At 39.7% G+C, this 21856-nt stretch overlaps 1 protein-coding gene across 2 annotated transcripts in view; it reads left to right on the top strand.

Annotated features, from left to right (window-relative positions):
- Window positions 1-4599: 4599 nt before the first annotated feature.
- The window catches only part of LOC150081901 (homeobox protein Meis1-like), a 220998-nt gene continuing 203741 nt past the window's right edge, over window positions 4600-21856 (top strand). For both annotated transcript variants that reach the window (XM_090378974.1, XM_090378973.1), the window contains exon 1: window positions 4600-5390. In XM_090378974.1, the coding sequence (XP_090235100.1) occupies window positions 5170-5390 (221 nt within the window). In that variant the 5' untranslated portion in view covers window positions 4600-5169. The remainder of the gene's footprint in view (window positions 5391-21856) is intronic.

Below are 21856 nucleotides of genomic sequence, written 5' to 3'. Positions count from 1 at the left end.
AAATCATCAATAACATCCCAATAAATAAATACGTTATTGCTGCATCTTATATGTAATTTCACTCGCAAATTCTTATTTTCTGTGACGGTTGAGTAACCATTGCACGTCTGCATGCGTAAAGTCTGGGTTCGAGACCCGTCAGCTGACTAAGAAGTAGAGGATTTCTCTGTATCTTGAAAGGTTAAAACAATTTAACCCAAATCAACATGCAAGTAAATGTGTACCAAACCACATTGTTTTAAGGCTCTCGCTTCATAAGGACACCAATCCACGATTTCATCTGGAAATGGTAATCTATCATTCTTTACAAACTTCATGCGATAGAGTTCCAGGATGATTAATTTTGTCCCATTTAACTCTTTTGTCAACTGTTCAGTGACAAAATGGTTAAATGGGTCGAAAAATGTATTGTCGACCTTTGAAAACATTTAAACACCTGAAAACGACTGGTAAGGGATCAGAATAAGGAGTTCCAGAATTTACCTCGATTAAAGATAGATATCGTACTCTAATAAGCAACGTTGTGAGGTGGCATCATGCATCTGTTTTTTAAGCCGTACGCGGCCTCGGAATAATGATTTCGATGAATACAGTGGTGCAAAGGCTTAACAAAAGTAGCCTACTGGAAGGTACTGAATGTACTTATTTCAACTTGCAGATTCTAGAGATGATCAGGAAACCATTACAATCTCTCCAATATTAGAGCAAGAGACAGATTTGTTGATGGTGTGAGGGTCTAGAGTGACTTCACCATCAGTGGTGCCACTTTAGTCTTATTGTTCAATATAAACCCTCACTTTCTCCAGGATTGATACATTTACCATCATTTCGTCCTCACAACTCTTGAGATGTAATGGTGGTTACGATTGTTATCCTTCCACACCATCTCTGGAAAAGCCTGGCATACAGTGATAGGTACAGACATCGCATTAAAACATTTGTTAAGAAATGTAAGCTTTGCGTTACATTTTAAAAAAAAATAAATAAATTTTCTGTTTATACTCCGGGACGACCAAACGGTCAGAGGAGTTCACAAGATAGATAGAATACAAGAAACAGGACCGTATTCAGTAGTCACGGGTTTGAACCCCGGTCACTCAAGGCATGTGTACTTATGCACCCGCGCACCTGACCACTAGGCTACGGCGGCCATTTAGGCAAGTTCGATTATGAAGTAACGTGCCTAAAGCGCTACTGTATTACACTGAGTGATCACTGAATTATGACCACCTCTAAGAAAACTGAATGCGACCCGTTGACCACGTGAGGTACGAGAGTGCGCAGTTAGTCGACCTACCTAGCATAAATAAGGTGTCAGTGGTTCAGTAGGTAGTAAAATTCCGAGCGTGATGGATAAAAGGAAGGATTTATCGGGCTTTGATGAAGGACAGATTGTGGGTGCTCGACGAGCTAGTGCCCCGCATTCAGTTTTCCCAAACGGCTGAACTGGTGGGGTGTTCGAGAGCCGCCGTTGTTAAAGTGTACGAGGACTGGTGTCAAAATGGTTAAACAACGACCCGACGGCAAAACTGAAAAGGCCAGCGAAAGGTTGATGTTAGAGGTGAGCGCTGGGTCCGACGACTCGTACAGGCGAAGCACTGTTGAAGGGTTGACTACCCAATACAACACGGGCCAACCCGGAACAATATCTGGCATGACCATGCGTTGCACGCTCGTATGTATGGGCTATACCAGCAGACGACCCTACGGCATCCTCTCCTAAGATAAAGACTCGCCTGGTGCAAGGAACATGAAGTTGGACGTTAGAAGTCTGGAAGAAGGTGTGTTGGTCGGATGAGTCACGTTATTTACTCCACGCCGTGTACGGATGGTCTTGGCGCATTATAGCCTTAGTAGCTAGTGCGCCAATAAAATCAAAACCAACCAACCAAAGCCGTGTACGGATTTGGCGTCAACAACATGAGGCTCTTGATCCGTCATGCATGGTATCAAAAGTGGAAGCCGGTGGAGGTGGTTGTATGGTGGGGGCATGTTTCACTGGCAGGAACTTAGACCCCTGGTGCATGTGGAACGACGTATCAGTGGTCTCTGCTTGCTGACTGTGTACAACCCGCTATCTTACACTTTTTCCTGAATGGAGATGGTGTCTTCCAAGATGACAATACGCCGAGCCATTGGACAATCGTTGTGCAGGAATGGTTTGAGGAACACAGTTCTGACTTCCAGCATATCGAAGTCCCCCGATACCAATCCCATAGAGCACTTGTGGGACACTATGGAAAGGCATATCAGGTGTCTGGATACACCAATCACCTCCATTGCTGGGCGCATTATGCACAGCTTGGTTGGCCATATGTCCCAAACGCTTCCGACATCTTGTTGAATCAATGCCCCGTTGGATAACTGCTGTACTGAGAGCAAAAATAGGACATACGAAGTATTAGGCAGGTGGTCATAATTCAGTGGTCACTTAGTATATATTCAAGAAGCGTTTACGAACTGTACCTCGTTTGATCCAAGACTTACTGGGTTTTATTATTATTTTTTTATTTTATTTAGTAGGGGTTCACAGGGTATATGGGTTAACTTACTGATATTATATTTAGTATAAAGGTCCAGAAGAATATTCTAAAAATATTCCATTATTTTGAAATGGATCAGAGCTGCTTGTCTAAATTTATCACAATGTTTATATGGGGGGGGGGGCAGAACTTTGACACTGGAATCGGAATTGGATCTGAAATCGCTCCAGAACATCTGCTGCATATTTAGTGTCGATCGATTTTTTTTTTTCTAGAGTAATGCCGAAACATACTTTCATTTTTATATCTGTATAGAGGTTCCTGTGGGAGGGAAGGTGGAATCGTAATTGGTTTCTAAAGCTTTCCAGGGGCCCACGAAATATACCTGGAAATTTGGTGTCGATCTGATTTTTTTTTTCTTCTCAACTAATGAACGAACATCCGAAAGCAACATAGATCTCCGTTGTGGGGGAAGACTTTAACAGAGAACGTTGTTGAATCGCAGTTGATCCTAAAACCTTCCCAGGGACGAACAGAACATGAGTATTTTGTCCTGAAAATGAATTTTCGGGGAAAAATACTACTTTCATTATTTATAGAGATATCTCGAAATTTTATGAAAAACAAATTGCCAAATTTCCACTACTCTGATTTAATTAAATCTTGGACAGCGCGACAAATTCTTTTTAAAAGGGTCCCCACATACAATTCATTTATTAGGAATCTAGTTGTTACTAAACTAGCGGCCCGGTTTAAACCGTGGAGTTAATAAGCGCTTTATGCATTTTAATTATCATAGCGATGAATTTTAATTATCATAGCGCTTTACTTCGAAGACAAACTTCGATTTCAGAAGCAATAATATTCCATGGAGTTGTTGCGGGTTCCCTATATTTATTTTATTTCACCTTTTATTCAAGAAATTCGGATTTTTCATCCAGCAAACCAAATGAAGAATACACGCAGTCTCAAACCCAAGATACTGGCGTTTAACACACTCGTCTTTGTGCACGTGGCACTTTTTTCCTCTGATTTATATGAGGGGTGTGTCACTCTGGGCAGGCTGAATTAGTCAGTCCCAAGCAAGGGTTACATGGTTCCCCCCCTTGTTATAAACACTATACGTGCAGTGTTTATAAATTGCGTGTCTGTATACGTGGTCTTAGTACCATTTCTATATTTCATGGATTTAATTACTTCTGGTTTTTACAATTGTTATCATATGCTGTCCGCATTGCTTATAGAGAGATTAATAAATATTTTTCTCTTCAAGAACAGTTAACGCTCTTGCATTAAAAATTTACATAATAGAAGGAACAATTCTTGTTCCCTCCAACAGTTTTAAATCCTCCCCTACACTTTGAGGTTTATAAACCGCTTCGTAGATTCAGCACCTTCTGAATCTAAACCCAACGACAGAACGTGGGCTGATTATTTAGCTTTTAGTTTTATTACGAGTTAATTGATCGCGTGTTATTAAATCGTTAAAAGTTATATTTTTGGTAGAATGTAAAATATTTAATTAGGCGTATAAAAACAATATTCAACTGCGTATTTACCACACTGAATCACAACAAGAGAAATCTGGCTTTTATAGTATAATTACGTACAAATTTTTCCTCGTTTAATTTGAATAATATTTTCATAACAGTAGACTCAAAAGAAAGAAACGTTATTTATGACAAAAATTAAAAAAAAAACAATCGCAGTATAGCAGTACATTTTCATAGTGACATGACTTTATAAGGGGGGAAATTTTTGAAGAGCTGTGTGGCTCTCCACCGCTTAAAGTTTTCTTTTTTTGCGCGCGTGCAGCTGAAGTACTTTCTGCTAACACTTATCTCCTGACCTTACGCATTCGTATTTAACGGAACACGAAATGTTTGGCCCACTTGTTACTTTCTCCCTAATCGCAAGAGCCCGACTTGTTTTCCCTACTGTGCTGATCCCGAATGCCATGGGCGACACATCAGCCTTCTCTTACCACCGACCAATCGGATAGGACGGCGTAACTCCACGCGATCACGAAAACGCAGGCGAAAGCACGCCATCTGCCGAGCCAACCCCGAGACAAAGTGGTATTGTCCAACAGTGACACTCCTAAGTACAGGGCGAGTGTATTCCTTGGCTTGACGGCTGAGGAGCGCCGACTGATTTTCAATGTGAAGACCCACGTAGTGTCGAATATTTTGCCCGAGTGATTCACCTTCGTCTAAGTCATGAGCGAAGCATCACCAGCAGCAGCGAGTCACGACTCTCAAATGTCGCCATCGTTCCTTTCCCGCCTGGTCCTTGTGAGGAGTGCGTGAGCTGCTTCTCGAGCCCTGGCTAGAGACGGGACGTTCGCTCGAGACAAGCGGACAAGTGACAGCTCATTCATTATCACTGTTATAGTAACAGCTCTGTGATTGACAGCCAAGCCTTCCAGAGCAACGAGTGTTGCGTCGTTTCCAAGGCCTAAGGGACACACACGGCTTGTGTTACTGCTTTTACTGTGGTTTCGTCGATAGCAACTGAAAAGCGGGAGTGAGCATAAAGCGGAGGATTACGGCGTTGGTCACCAAACGTCCCAGAGCTGGGTGGACTGTGAATGAAGCCGTGGATGGAAAGTGTCGGTCGTGGTGTCAGCTGGTTGTGATTTATGAAGTTTGCGTGCTAGTGGCAAGGCCTTACAGGTTGCTGGGCAATGCAGTACGATGACGGCCTGCCACATTATGGTACTATGGATGGGCCAGCTAGTTTGTATGACCCTCATCGGTCCATGCAGACGCTCTCCCACACGCCACACATGAATCACACTCCATCCATGCACCAGTACCACGGCAACCACGTTTCTGGGGTTATCACCAACCATGTAATGGGCTCAGTGCCGGATGTCCACAAACGGGACAAAGACGCGATTTATGGGTAAGTGTTTTTCCTCGCTGTTTTTTCTTCGTAATAGTGGAGTGTTCGCTCATTTACCAACTTAAAAGCTGTTTTTAATTGGTGCAATCGCGATGTGTATGCAAAGTTATTTTCACCGACGTCCTTCCAACTTGTAAATTGGAACTCTCGACCCCGTCCACTTACTTATGTTACGTAACCGTGCATTTAGTTCTTAATTGTGGGGGTAGGGAAGGACAATGCTGAGTAATAATCGATTTACGCTGTCTTTTGAAGAGTCTATCAAGGCTGCTTTTTATGCACGTGTTCGGTACAGTACAAGGAAACTTTTAGCGAGACGACGAACAGTTGATACATTAGCACGCAATATAGCGAGACATCTGTTGAACACTTAAGTCATGTTTTTCATGTAAATGTGATATCTTAAACTTCCTTTTGATACACGCATTTGGTAACATCAATTTTAAAGCGGCCATTTTGATGGTTTTTGTAATTTTCTCATTTCCGCATTTATTATTTATTATTTTTTTTATATATATAAATAAATATGTATAAATACTATGGATATCGCGTGTTAAATAAATTTATTACTAAGTGAAATCGCTGCACGCGCTAACAAACAAAGTTACCACCACGAGATTGGTTTTGGTTGTGTTTGTTTATAAATAGTGTCAAAAGCTTTTATGGAAAAAAAATGCGATAGTACTGATGCCCTCAATCTTTCGATTTATTAAATAAAAATTTAAGAGTGGTGTGCCGGAATTCAACCATCGCCAACGAGAAGAGCATGTGCATCTTTATATGAACACAGTTTTTTTTTTTTTTTTTTTTTTTTACAAACTGGCCTTCTAAACCCAATCTTGTATAAATTTTATTTGAATTCCAGCAAGGGTTTTTATTGCATCTGCAGTTCTAGATATCTAACCGAAAGAAACTGCGTCTGCTTAATAAGGCGCAAACTGCAGTCAGGTCTTCGCCAATTTTTCACTTATTTTCATGTGGATGCTGTCGTTTCGCTCCATAACTGATCCAAATCTGCATTTTATGAATGTTTCATTTTGAGAATTGCGATTCTCCGTATTATTTTAAAATCTTCGGGTGATGTAGAATCGTTTTTTCGTTGCGTTCGACAAAAGTTGTCTGACGAGGTGATTCTAAACACGTACAGATGTTCGCAGCATTAGAACCAGCTATTCTTGAGAAAAGCAAACCTTTGCAGTTCTAGCGCCCACTTGATGCTAAGTAAATTGTCTAATCATAGTTGGGATCTAAAAGACTTTAGAATAGACTTTTTTTTTTTTTTCACATCTTAGACGTTGCCAAGTGACTTACGTAATTTGACCGATGGCAAGATGTAGTTTTTCACCACTTGAGCTATATTTTGTCTTGGATTAAATTGACTTCAGATAATCACTCGTGGCACCTTGAAGTCCAAAAAAGAAAGAAAGAGACTGGTCGCTTCATTTGGTGAATTGCTTAAAAGGAACTGTGAATTTTTGCTAATTTTACGAACATCCGGTAGAGCTGTAGGATTTTCAGTGTAGATAAAGTGAATTATAACTGTCACTCTAAAAGATTATTTAATAATAAATAATGATAAATCACGGCGTCTCTTACTGTCTCGACTTATAGTTGCATTAGTAGTAGCGCTACCTGTTTTGTCTCCCAGTACAAAAGTGATCCATTCCCCTCCCACCAATGCTTCCTTGTTCCCCCCCCCCCAAAAAAAAGAGAACCCTTGGAAAAACTGATCGAATTTCAGTATAAAATCTTTTCTGTGCTCAAGCAAAGTGAATCAAAATATTTTTAAGCGTTCTGTGTTCTAAATAAGCCTTCTTATCTGAGTTCATTTGTCCGTTCTCTACAGTTTGGAAAGGCGTTGTTCGAATCCGGATAGTGATTCCAGGAATTCTTTGAGTTATAATCTGGAGGTGTAGGATTCTATGCTCTAATCACCAACGCTTATCCAAATCACGAGTTCCTCTAATCTACCAAAAATGAGCAGTGACCAGCTGGTAAATTACCATTGGCTTTCTTAGCGAGACATGGAACCTTTTTCCTGTGAAGAGTTGGAAACTGTTGCTCTCAATAATATCTTTCTTTTCATCAAGTGTTTTCGACTCTCTCTGTAAATTGTAAAACCTATTTCAACTGAGGGAGGCAACGTCTAAGAAGAAAAACAGCAGAATTGAGGAAAATCCAACTCTTTAGACACTAATCGTAAGAACTGTGAATCATGTAATGTTTAGTTCTGCTGAGTTTAAATATCCGTACCATGACCTCATACCCACCTCATGTGAGAGAGAGAGAGAGAGCCTGGCCAATGTCGACCCAGATTCTTAAACTGTTAATCATACATATTTACTTCCTTATCAACTTAACAATGTTATTTTTCACCTTTTAGCGGTATATTGACGAGGTGCTGATAGTGGACAGTGGTGTAATCGGGGCTTTCCACTCTTTTCTATTGCGGAGACCCTTTTGAAGATCAAAATTTTCCTTGGAACTTCTTGCAAATCTAAATCTCCACGGAACTCTTTAATTTATTGTTAATTATTGCATGTTTTTAAGTAGTAAAAATATAGAAATTAAAATGTCAGTGATAAAAAAAACATTTTCAGTTCCATGGGATCCTTTTTGCAGAACCCGTTTGAAAACGTATTATTGCTGTGAATATCTAATTCGGTCATGCGCTTCCAACAACATAATTTTCCATTTTACTTTGATTATGCCCGAAACAGTCATTTTTAAAGTTCTACGTAACAAAATAGCGGTCATATCACTTTCCAGCACTTAAAAAACTATAATCTTCTGTATTAAATCCCTTCGATAACAAAGACACTTATTTAAATAAAGTATTTTGAAGCTGGCCAAGTTTATTGGTCTCGGGAGATGAACTGTATTTTTCGTATCGCAATCACAAAGACCAACAAACAGCCTTAGGACATTAACACATGGAAGCCCGATTCTTCTTTCAAATAAACGAGATGTTTTCCGATCAGCAGTTCGGGAAAATTGGTTTTGACTGTTGAAGCTAACAAAGGGAAAACTCTAATCCTGAATCTCGACAATATTGGCCCTTGCCCCAGAAACTGCAACAACAATATTGGATTCACGAAAATAAATGTATTTTTTATGTCCCCTAAGAAATGGCAATATTTTGGAGGTTAGTTACGCAGTCTCTGTACTCCCATTGAAAATGCACTAACACTTACTAATGAAACCGGAACCAACTGTACAACGCTAACCGATTCGCTTCACATGCACACCAAAGAGAGAGAGAATACGGTAGCTGCCAGGTTCTTACCAGCACATGTAGGCTGTGCATAGCTCTATAACTTGAATGTGACCCTTGACAAGTGTTGCTGGAGATCTTCATGGTCTGTGAATGGTAAATGGGCTTAAGAGCTTATTCTGGAGCGATGAACATTTCAAAGGTCACTGCAATGCCAAGGTGAATGAAAGAAATATTTATTCCTCCTTTTAGTTTGATATTAAAGTAAGAGTTCACTCTCAATTCAGAGTTTCACGAAGCGTAAAGAATTTTTTATATACAAGGTGTGAATTTTTAATATACAAGGGGACGAAATATCAAACACTCCTGCTTTAGTCAATTCGTTATTTTAGAGGTTCAAAGGCCCTTCTAAAATTCAAAAGCTGAATAATCTATGAAAACAAATTGACTTGTTACTTTGATGTATTGATTAACAAAACTCTGATTCTAATTATAGAAAGATATACGTACAAAGATATCTACACCATAAATCCACGTTGTATATAAACATGCAGACTGGAGTCCAGTAGTAAGATGTTTGAGAGGACGTGGTGCATTGGCGTCAAGACCACCGAACAACTCATACTATTGGTCCAGCCCTGCGACGTTATTTTTAGGACCTCTAAAAATATGTGAGGACCCGAAACTATTCGAATCGGGCATTTGGATCTACATATAGTTCTAAATGGTACAGGAATGAAGCTTTGCACGAAGCTACATTTTCAGCCGTTGTGCGTGTTATACATGTAAGTGGGACCATTGACCATCTGCCTTTTGATCGGTGGCCTTAAATTCAGGACAGAAAACCTGACCTGGAAATTTTAGACGTTTAAGTACCTCAACGCACTTTGAGGTTCAAAACAACCAGTCTATGAACAGTGGTTTGTCAGAATACAGTAGGCAACTTTCGTGCTTGATAGTCACGTGTTTTATTCTACCGCTCTGGAATTTTTGAAGGTGTTCCGCTTACATATTAAATAGTTTTTAATTTTGGTGGCACTAACAAGTGCTGAGGACGAGAGAGTTGAACACGATTTGTCACGTTATCAATAAGGACAAATGGGCAGGTATTTCTCCTTAATTTGCACTGAAGCGTCAAGAGGAGCATGTACTTTTGCACAGTTCTCTATCCAAAGATTTCCTGATATGCTCGATCAGTTTATATTTACAAGGGGATAGGAGCAAGAAAGTAAAAACATAATTTTCCATCCTTCAAGATATGTGGGGCGTGCCGTTATGACAGGTTGGACAATCTCTTTTTGAATGGCATTGATGCAGACATTTTCGAACACCTTGAAACATTGGCAGAAGTAATTCTGCAGGATAGTAACGCACACACTACCATGCCGAATCATTGCTACATCTCCCATATGTTATTGTTTTCTGTTAACTGGTGCTCACGTTCTCTGGTGGTGGTTGGGAATTGACGTAACACTGAATGAGTAATGTTATGTGCTTCTAACAGGCTAGGATCTCAAGTAGTCATTCAAATCGTTTTTAAGGTTCAAGCAGTTAATTGCCCTAAGGAATACAGCTGTATCAACTGAACAAACAGAACTCGGAGAATAGATGTAGAGAGAGAGAGAGAGAGAGAGAGAGAAATTGCAGTCTTCGAAGCATTCATTTTGTTCTTTCGGCAGATTGGGAATTGTGTTTGTATGAAAATTAATACCTGTACAGTTCTCGCTACAGACTTATGGCTGTTGTACTACATAAACATGAACTCGAGTGCTTGTGGAATTCTTTACTCGGTAACAGTTTGCTTGTTCAGTGTCATATTGTTTTTTTCTGTCTGTATTGGTAAATCTATTTGATTATTGGACTCGAGTGCATATGTACAGAAACATAGCTGATGCAGCATGTGACTTCAGGTTGTTCGATACGTCACAGTACCATCAGTATGCTGATCACGGCTTTCGTTCTAAGAAAACGCCTACCATCACGTTCCAAACCAGTTAGGCAAACCCTTTCTCAACAGATAAAGGGACATCTCGATAGACACTACCTTTCCTTCTCTGTTGAGAAACTTAAATGGAAATCAACTGTCACACTTTTGTGCCATCCGGAGACAAATGCCCCTTCATATTAAACAAATGCCGGCACACAAACACAGCAGTGTACTTTTCTGTCTTTATGTTGTAAGTTTCGGAATGTGAATATAATGATACTAAAGAAGTTAACTGAATATGTTACTTTCTGTTGTGTTGAATCCCAAAGTTTACCGCGTGTTATAGGGATCAGTTTGTCTGTTTTGTAGCGCTTAAATCCTCTAACAGTATGGTGACTTAGCCATTTGTCATTCGTTTGGGTGAAAAACCTGGGTTCAGATCCCATTGGTAACTGAAAGAATTCTCGAAGGCTTCCTTAATAGGGATTACGCTCCGCTAACCTCAGACGGAGAAAGTAGATGTATTTCAGGTTTTTCATCCCGCACATCATGCTAATGGACCTAGATTTATTTTTTGTCTTTTACCAAGCAGTTAAGGCTATGAGGCGCCAAGGTATTCTGCGGTCGGTATACCGGATTTGATCGATTTTGAGGGGGGGCGACTATCATCTAACAAGATCGATTAATTCGGCCACTGTATGAAAAAAAAAACCATTAATCTGTCATATTAGGAATTACCTACCTGTCTGTAAATACGTGTATTCTCTGGTCGGTTTGGCTGTTTTGCTAGACGAAAAATTCTAGGTTCCATGAGGGTAGGGTCCTTGCTGTCTTTGCCTGAGGCTGATTAACTTAGCTAAAAACAATCTCGCGTCATTGATGGGATTCGAACTACTGTGCTACCACAAAGACCAGCGTGGTCGATGTACCACCCACAAGGTAATGGACCAGTGAACACATATTTGTACAAGTAATGCGCAACAAACCGTATTAAGCGTCGTATCATATGAATCAGCGCGCTGACCAAATAATTATATGAGCCAAAAGTTCTCTAATCAACGACCAGTGTAGGAGGAGGGACACCTCGATCTGCCTCTGAGTGCTGTTGTTGTTGTTTTGGGTTTTATTGGGCGACTAGGGCTATAATGCGTCTCTGAGATTCACTAACTTAGCATCTGATAACATGGTCTTCTCTTTAAAGACCTTATTGAACCTTTTCAGCTCAGCAGGAACGATCGCTGCCAGCCAAGCTAAGAGTTTTCGGTGTTAGAGGCTCAGGTGGGCCGAGTCGAGGAATATATCAAATGCTATTTTTCATTCTGATAGTGAAGATTGATACATGGAGGGTATTGGTTAACGACCCCAAGGGGTGCGCTTATAACCGTAAGTGTTTTATGTCTGTAGAAGGGCGTTCACGGGCTGATTTGCATGTTATGCCGATTGAAAACCTCAAATTCACCGGGGAAACCCGACACTCGTGACCTGAGAACGGCTAACTATAGCCTCGAATGAAGCTAAGTTCCTCCAGTCGTTGACGGAATCGAACCCAAACACTCTCCAAACGAGTGTAAAATTGAGATGTATTATGGCAAGTAAGCTGTCATGACGGGCATACATGGAGGATGACTTCATTCACCAATAATGTATGTGTTGATGCTATCTACCAAGAGATAATAAGATTGCTCCATGATGAGAAGTGTAACGCCGAATTTAGTGGATATGTACAACTTTGGTGGAGAAATTTCCTGCTTCTGCATCCATGTCCGTTCAAAATGTCGTTAATGCTGCGAGCTTTCCATACGTAGCTGAAAAAAGATTTAGTCCAGTCTATATGGTCGCCCATCTGAAATAATAATATGGCCCAAGGAGAAAATCGTTTGCAAATTACTGGAAGGGTAATATGGACCAAGATACTGATGCGTTGTAAAATCAATGAAAACAGGAGCTCTTTGACTAACTGTTACAAGTGTGAAGCTCAATATTGAGTCTGTAGCTAGTAAAGACCACTAGATTACTATAATGTAATTGCTTACATTGTAGTTTTTTAATGTACATTTTAATATTTGCTGCAGCATGAGTGAAACACGTTTAATTTCTTATTTTGTTTATTTGTTTGCCGTTGATTTTATAAAATATTGAATTTAAGTTGATATGGTAGGTAGATTACGGATTTGGACTACAGATTTAATCCAATTAAAGTGAACAGTGAACCGGCTGTTAAAAAAAAAAAAAAAAGCCCAAGGCACTACTTTTCAACGTGGTCACCCACATTCAGGGACATCCCCCATTCATCTAGGTTCAGAAACATCGTTGAGCTTCATTTTCATCCCCAAATGGGTTTCTGTCAGATTTTTTTAAGACCCTAACTGACGATAGTCAGAAGGAACCCGTCCGAACTGCAAGTTTGATGGACAAGCATCCCCCATTTTTAAATGCTATAACCACTGTCGTGTGCAGACAGTAATGGCCCACTTATTCAAAGTGATCGCGCCAAGAACCGACTTCTATCTTGGATATGATGTACAGCGTCCTGTAAGAAGAAAAAAGATGTCACATGCGTCGTTTATACTTACGATGGCACGATTTTTTTTTACAACGTGGCAGAGTTAGTCAGTCTCGGGCGAGGTGGATTTTTTTACATGTCCCCACCTTCCTGGAAACTTGGAATTTTCGTCCAGTAAACCGACACGATATACTGACGTCATACTGTCTTGCTTTACAACAGCTCATATTTGACATCTTGTTCTGAGAGCAATGCAATCATGTGAACAATAAGCGTTGATTACATTTGCTTCTGAGTACATCAGTTGAATCTGACACTTTTGCATAGGTTCCAGCTGCAAAGGGCGTCGACTTTTAATCGTTGATTAGTGATGTCAGTAATCGTGACTTCACTAATCATGGCCAGATTTAGAATCCAGAACAAAAGCCAGAAAGCCTTTAACTACCCTGTTAGTTAAACAATGTTAACCTTGAGATGGGAGGGATTTTTCTGCGTTGCTTTCGCATGTTTTTTTTTTTTTTTTCCTCGCTCTAGAATCTTGGGTTTTACTTCACGCAAAAATGGGATGAAATCATGGGATAAAGGCAAATTACAGAAAATCAAGATGAAAAGCATTTTAGCCTGAAGAAATCCCATTCCTTGGTTAAACGTCACATTGTACTCTATATTAAGACAATTATTATTACTATGTGAATTCCAGCTGCTGGTAAACGTAGCTGGAGTAGGGATTGAAATAGAAGGCATAATGGAATATGTTCAACAGATGCACTTCCTAGACTGAGTGCCACAAAGCTTTTGATTGCGAGAAAGATTGGGAACATATTTATCTATAAATAAGTTATGGGAATTATTAGGTGAGATCCCAATAAAGCGATTTCTGTACGCTGAGAGAGAAAGTAAACTGCTCGGAGCAATAAGCAAAGCATCTGAAAATACACGGAGTGATTTAAAGGTCACACGTCATGAGTTCGATCATTATTGAGAAGCAGTCGGGCAGTTCTAAACCATTGCCTTCTAATTGTGGCCGACAGTGTTATCCATGACACATAGCACGCATCTCCATGACAACACACCAAATCGCGCCACGTGAATCATTGCTGAATGTTTAACGAGGCCAACTTCGGATTCATTCCTGGCCTGAACACTCGCGCATTATGATTAATGCAATTTGGACGCTTAGGGGTATTTCGAGAAGGAAAAGGGGGCGGGGAGGGAGAAACAAATCCTCGTCTAACTTTAGCGGGGAAATTACAGTCTTTTATCCATCCACATATTTTTAGAAAGACTGAAAATATGTGGCCTCAGCGTAAAGTGGTGTAGTTGGCGATGCGTGAGTTGCATAAGAAGTCATGTGATTTGCATATTACATACATTCTGCGTAGAAACATCAAGGAAGAGTTTCTGCAGGTCCTCTGAGGACTCCTTCTCGTAAGGACGTAACAGAGATGGCTGAAAATCTTAGAATTGGAGAAATGATTTCTATTACCTTAGCCAAAGCAAATAAGTTTCGAAGGGATGCAGCAACTGTATAGTCACGAGCCGATAGTTGCCTTTTGTTTTTTAGTCTCCACTAGGAAATACCATACACGATGTGATAGCTTATCCATCTCAATAAAACTAAAATCTTTTAATTTTAAATGCTATATAAACTCTCGCCCTGTAGCCAAATTAGTCAGAGCCAAAAAATATTCAAAATCAATCAATATTCCAAATGTGTGGCCTGAATGCCATAACGAATATAAAATCTGAATCAACATAGAAGAACATTGTCATTTGAGCAACCATATGATAAGTCCTAAGCTGTCGACCCATATGGGTATAAAGAATCGAAATTTATGGTCATAAACTGTAAAGTTAGACAAATTACAAATAAATAAAGATGTCAATTAAATCAATTGAACTAGTTAGTAACAAACCGGTTAGTCATAAAAGTAAATCAATGAATAATGCAAAAATGAGAAGAGCCACTCAACCTCCGCATCATGGGTGGACAGAAAGTTTTACCTTAGTAATACGAATTCTTTGGTGCTTTTTCTATTGTTTTTTTTTTTTTTTTTTTTTGTACGCTTAGTATAATTAAGTTGGCCCCTTCAACTCAAAGCCTGGGCTTTGAGTTAAAGGGGCCAACCTGGGCTTCGAGTGTGAGTTCATTTTATTTCGGCAGCTATATGCTATCATGTTTCATGACCCATATAGTAATGTATGCAATTCGATGAGGCATAACATGTTGCAACCCTAATTTGTTATAAAATTTAGTATTGAAACACTTACTCCTCCATAAGGGGGGGAAAATGATAATTTAGTGGAGTGAATGTTCAAGATGCGATGGTGGGTATCGCACTTTACATGAGTCGATTTTATTCCTATCACCTCCCCGATTTTACCTATACAAAACCTTTTTGGATTAATTGTTACTTACTGCCATCCTGATAAAGGGCACGATGAGTTTCATTTAGAAACAGTGTGTGTAGGAAGAAGAGGCGGAAGGAGGCGAGAGGAGTAGACCTTGATGAAAAGCTGCCTGAATGCGGTTAGATCGTATCCGCATTCGAAACAATCTCAGAAAAGAAAAGAACTGAGTAAGTTGAGCGTGGATATGCTATATGCTACAAACGACATGATACATGTACTAGAAGAGACGCTACATACAACTTTAGTTGGAAATCTGGACTGGTAACACAAATTAGAATTTTTTGTTGTTGTTTAATCAACTAACTTTTATCTCTGTCGGCCTCAGGAAAAGTACAAGAGTTGTAAATATTCTTGACCTGGCGTTCACTAGGGACTGGAGTAATATCACAAATATGATAGTAGAGGAACCGTTAGCGGGCGAGTTACCACGGTGTTCCAAAATGATGATGACAAACGAGATTTCTGTAGTCAAGAATAAGGGCAAGAGTTTTAATTTCAAGAAAGGGAATTATTGTGGACTCAAGTGCTTCACTCACTCTATCAGTTGGGAAGACGTACCAGAGGGCAAATAAGTTGAATTATGGAGGACTTTCAAGAGAATTATAATGGAAACCAGGAGTACATTCATTCCAAAGTTGAATAAACAAAACCACTTATAGGGTTAGCCAGGTGAAGCCTTGAGTATAAGAAATTACTAGAGCGTTATTTATTTCTTATTATCTTTATTTCTTCGTATTTGACAGACAGGACCTTTTCACAATGGAAACCAATTCCTACAAGAAGTATAGTAAACTTCCTTTTCGGGGGATATTGATATTACAGAGCAGTGCGTAACATAACCTTAACTTAGATTTCAGCAAAGCATTTGACTCGGTCCCGCATGAGTGGTGATTACTGTATAGGATGGAACGTGTTGAGATCACAGGGAGAATCCTGGACTGCAGACTGGATGTGCAGGGCAGGAAGCAGAGGGTTGTGATTAACGGTTATTCTTCGGATTGGGCTAACGTAAGGAGCGTAGTTCCCCACGAATCGGTGCTGAGACCATTCTTGTTTCTGATTTTCTTAAATGACATCAGCGAAGGAATAGAGAGAGTGATGTCAAAATTTGTGGATGATATTAAGATCGGTAGAGTAGCTAATAATCAGCGGCAAGCACCGCTTCTTTAGAAGGCCTTAAATTGACTTCGTAGATGGTTAGAAAAGTGGAAGCTATCTTTTAATGCAGGAAAATGTAAGGGCATACACTTGGAGAATGGCAATCCCAAAATTACATACACACTTGCTGGGCCCTGAAATAAAAAGTAGATGAAAAAAGAGATTTGGGAGTTACGATGGGCTCTGACATGAAATTCTCCGAGCAGAGTGGACAGGCATCAAGGAGGGCTCAAGGTGTCCTATCGATGATTTAGCGAACATTTGCTTGTTGACTTCTGGGAAACATCCAAAGAGGGGCAATGCGCCTGGTGAGAATATAAGAAAATATTTCGAACATTTTGGCTACAGAGCTTAGAAACTAGACACTGTAGGCATTTTGATCGAGGTATCTAAGGCCGTGAGAGGTGAAAGTAAAATGGAGGGTTAATTTTTTTACTGTTATAAATGATTCCAGAACTGGGGGTCATAAATTCAAATTATTGGGAGGAACATGTTATACTGGATTGCAGAAAGTTTTTTCTTTTAGCGAGTTGTTAATTATTGTAATAATGGATGGGTGGTTAAGACTGACAGCTTGGGGAAATTCGAAGCTCAGCGTGAGGATGAAGTCGAATAGGTGTTTTATTATTTTATTTTATTTATTATTGTTGGCTAGTGCACCCTATAGCTAATACGATGAGGAGGGTGGTTCCAAAAAGATTTGTATTCACCCAGAAGTAGTTGTGATAAAAAGAATTTTTGTTGTTTGATATCTTTATCTCTATAGCAACCACACAAATTTGTTTCTACCTGACAATTCGTTCTTTAATACAGATCGTGACTCGGTTCCTCATTCTGCAAAGGAAAACACCCAAAATATTCCACGAATAAATGTACGCCGCTTATGGAGAAGACTGCACAGGTTACAGTATGGTTGCACATTGGTATATATAAACAATTCAAATGTGGAATAACCTCACTTCATGAAGAAATTCCAGGACGTCCAGCAACTGCTGTAACAGAAGAGTATGTTGCAAAAATTGAGGCATTAACTCTGGAAAATCGCACGTATTAGCGTCAAAGGACTAGCTGCAGAATGAGGAACCGAGTCACGATCTGTGACTCGGTTCCTCATTCCAAATTAGTGTAGGGTCCAAAATTAGTGTAGGATCTGTGGAGAACATCATTCATCAACAGTTGCATGTGAGTAGTTCTGCTAGATGGGTCCCAGACTTCTGAGCCCGTGCCAGAACAAGGAAAGGACACAATGTTCACCTGAAATGTCGATTTGCGAAGAAAAGGAAGAGTTTTTTCCACGGGTGGTCGCCATGGATGAAACTTGCATCCATCGCTATGATCCCGAAACGAAACAAATGACAAAAAAATGGAAGCAAATCAGAATCTCCATCGCTCAAAAAGGCAAAGGTGCAACCAAGTACTGGGGCAAGGTGATGCTGCCAGTTTTTTGGGATCGGTATGGTTTGATACTAACAGATTACAGTACTTTCAATAGGGCTGTAGTGTGACTGCAAAGTATTATTCCAACCTGATCATAAAGGGATGCTATAAAAGAAAAAAATACAGGGGGAAGTTGTCAAAAGATGTGCGCCTACTTCACGATAATGCCCTGCGCATTCTTCATATGCTGCAGTGAGGTGTGCCCACGAATGTAGGTTAGAGATATTGCCGCATCCTGCTTATTCTCCCGACCTTGCACCCTTGGATTTCTTCCTCTTTCCTGCCAGAAGTCCTTTCTTCATGGAAAACATTTTTCTGCCGATGACGAGTTGATTTCAGCTGCCGAGTCGTGGTTTGAAGGACAGTCAAAGGACTTCTACAAAACTGGCCTGCTGAAGTATATTGAGAGATGGCAGAAATGTGTAATTTTGTCTGGTGACTAAGCTGAAAGAGTGTAACACATGGTGTTTGTTTCGACCTTCTATCACAGCTACTTCTGGTTGAATACAAGTCAATATTGGAAGACGTTGCGAAGGGGTACTCCATTAGGGTTAATCATGAAGGACTCGGGATGACCCCTTGAATTGAAACACTGAAGTCTTGCAATTCCACAAACGGAGAGTTAAGGATGAAATGAGTAACTATGTGGTAGGGCGTAGTCAAAAGCAGAAGGATAGGAGGAATGGTTATTCTTTAGATCAGCGTGTTTAAGTTTCATTGCTACCTCCATTGTGTATTATTTCCTTGAATGATATCGACGAATGAATAATGGACGATGTTGAAAGATACAGATCGGGAGGGTGGTTAACAATAAAAGTCGGACTAGGCTCCTTCATGGAAAGTCGAGGAAATCGCATTTCCTTTATAGAAAATCTTTGCATCTAGAACTTAACGCTGCCAAATGCTGAGTTCGGTACGGTAAATCATTGATAACACACCGTGTTATTAATGATTTGCCGTCCCTTTGCATCTAGGGAGAAGGAGGTTACAATCCCGTTATACAATTCAATGTGAGACCCTATTTGGAATAATTTTTAGGTCTCGACACAAAATATTTCTTTAGGGTGAAATATTAAAGCTTCTTGAAAGAGTTCAAAGACGGGCGACCCGTTTAGTGAGAATAGCAGAGACAATGAAAATGTGGGTTGTGCTTGGAAAGTAGACATCTTAGAGGGGAATCTGACTGAGGTGTGTATGACGGTGGCAGTGGAGGGGAAGGGGGATGAACGACTGTGAAGTGTCACATTGAAACGAAAGGAGCATAAATGCAAACTATTGGGAAAACTAATAGAATGGATCTCAGGAAGTTCTTTCCTGGTTTGTCGAAGTCAATAATTTAGAAAAATTTAAGGACTTTTTGATCGGTACCGTCTGATGGATGAGCACGATAATAGTTGTATATAGTTGTGTTTTTTCGCTATAAAGCCTGCTTTCCTTACATCCTTTGGCCTTTACTGATATTAAAAGTTTTGATTAAGGGGGGAGACCTTATTACCATCTCTGAATGTTAGCTGCATCACTTGATAAGTTTTCGGTCACCGTCTTTCCAATTTTCACACCAAATGTAAAACACACACACATGTTGTTCTGTACTCTTCGGGACATCTTCAAATATTGAGCACTTCGGACGCTAAATATGAACTGCAGCGACCGAGGCAGTAGAATGAGTTGTAAGTAAACCAGGATATGCAGTAATATGTCAAGAGGATGTTCATCCAAGCAGTGTCCCTGTGCAGTATGATTTATCAAGGATAGTCATTCTTTCTCGACATTTTTTAATTATCTTTGCTTTGCCTTTTTGCTGCAATATATAAAAATCCTATTCCTTTTAACTTTATGAAATGTTTTGTCATAGTTCGATTGTTTTTAATTTAACAAAAAAAAAGAGAGAGAATTAAAGGGCAAGCTTTTACAAATATATAATCTCCTAGCAGCACCAGACTTTGTCATCCTAGAAGCAGCCGTAAGCTAACTAAAAATGGATTAAGAAAACTGCTAAAAGATTAAATATAATTAGTAAAATACTTCTGATTTTGCTTTCAAAAGAGGTAAAGCAATATTCGTGTTTTTCACGTTTATACTCCAGCATGGCCACAAGATAGATTCGAGGAGTTTACAATAAATCACGAATAGTCGTTAATCGTATTTAACAGTTACGCGTACTTGAACCACGGTCTACCCCAAGAGCGTGTGCTACGGCACTCTTGCTCCTGACAACTCGACTACGTCAGTCTTCTTGGAGTCCCATTTCCCAGATTGAGAATCTGGAAAATGGGACTCCTGCTTTTTCTCGAATCCTAAAGATACGCATTCCTGTATAACATATGAAGTATACAGTGGCTTATCCAAGTATCATCGTAAGGGGGAGGGTATGACAATCAGGCTTTTGAGTCTTTTTTAGAACGCCTCTTGCGTTCTTTTTCTGTAATTTCAAATTTTTGATTAAGGGGAAGAATATGCCCCTTCTGTCCACCCCTGACTACGCTCCTCAAAGTATGTGATCAAAAACGTTTGGAGAGTAATATCTGTGAAATGATGAGGCTTACCACTTATTCGGATTTTCTTCAAAGTAGTCTCCTTGACACCATATACACCTTTTCCAATGCTTCTGCAACTTGTGAATGTATTCCTGATAGGCTTCTTTTCGTAATTGCTAATAATTCCTGATAGAACCCCATCTAAATCGGGTGAGTATTGAGAATGGGAGATCATAGTGATGTAGCAATTCGCAAGGAATTCTTGAATGGAAAGAGCTGAGTGTGTAGGGGCATTGTCACGATGCAAATGCCAATTTTCTGGCCGTTTTATCCGATAAGCATGGCTCAAACGCCGCGCACAAAACACCTTCTGTTCGACGCGTTCTAATTCAGAATGACTTCAGATAAAAGGGCGATTCATGCGTCACTCTGAATCGCCCCTTCTCTATCGCCTAACATGTTGCGACAAGTCTAAACTCGCTAAGACTCCTAAATTTCAAGATAAAAGAAAATTTAGTCTCCGAACTTTTTCATTACCCCTTATAACTGCCATTACTCTTATTTTATTCATTTAATTTGTCCTTATCATCTAGAAAAAGCGGTAGAAGCTTTAAAGGTCTTTTTCGATATCTTGAGTTTGGCCTTCTTTGACTCAGAAATTTGCGGAGTCCATTTGAATTCCTTTGGAAATCTGATCTTTGACACAACTCCAAAGAATAGTTTGCATGATAAAGTCATAAATTTTAGTAATTTATTCAAAGCGTCATGTGGCTTTTGTGTTCAGCTCATATACTGGGGTGGAGTGCTGTCACGTGTTCTGTCAATCATTACGTGAAAAATGATACGCAGCTATTCAAGGAAAAAAAAAAAAAAACACTTCCACTCCCTCCCCTTCATAAAACAGCTGAGGAAACTGCACTAAAAGTATAGTCTAGTCACGTGTCTTGACGATCTTACCATATTCTGGCGACTGAAGCTGTAATGCAATGTGGTGCAGATTTAAATATAATAAAAGCAGCGGTTACAAAGTAAATTTAAAAAAAAAAAAAGGTGATAATTAGAATACTTGGTAGTAGATGTCTCTGAAACTGTCATAGATGTTAGAGGTTTTGGTTTTATTTAAGCGACATTGCCGCAACCACATTTGCGTGATAAGATGGGAACTGAAAAGACTCGGGTTTCAGTTAATCTTCTGTGGTCACAGTGTTTGTTCTGAGATAAATTAATGAGACTGGTGTACGCGTATAAACGGAGGAATTGTTTGCAGAAATCATTTGAAGGCAACCAGTAATTATACGAAACAATTCGTTAATGTAGAGGCATTAACGAAAACCTGAT

The sequence above is a fragment of the Mastigoproctus giganteus genome, chromosome 8 (genome assembly GCF_048544385.1).
Source record: "Mastigoproctus giganteus isolate SK-2022 chromosome 8, ASM4854438v1, whole genome shotgun sequence".
NCBI classification, from domain to species: Eukaryota; Metazoa; Arthropoda; class Arachnida; order Uropygi; family Thelyphonidae; genus Mastigoproctus; species Mastigoproctus giganteus.
Note: the sequence above shows the minus strand (reverse complement) of the source record. Positions and strands in the feature narration are given on the sequence as shown.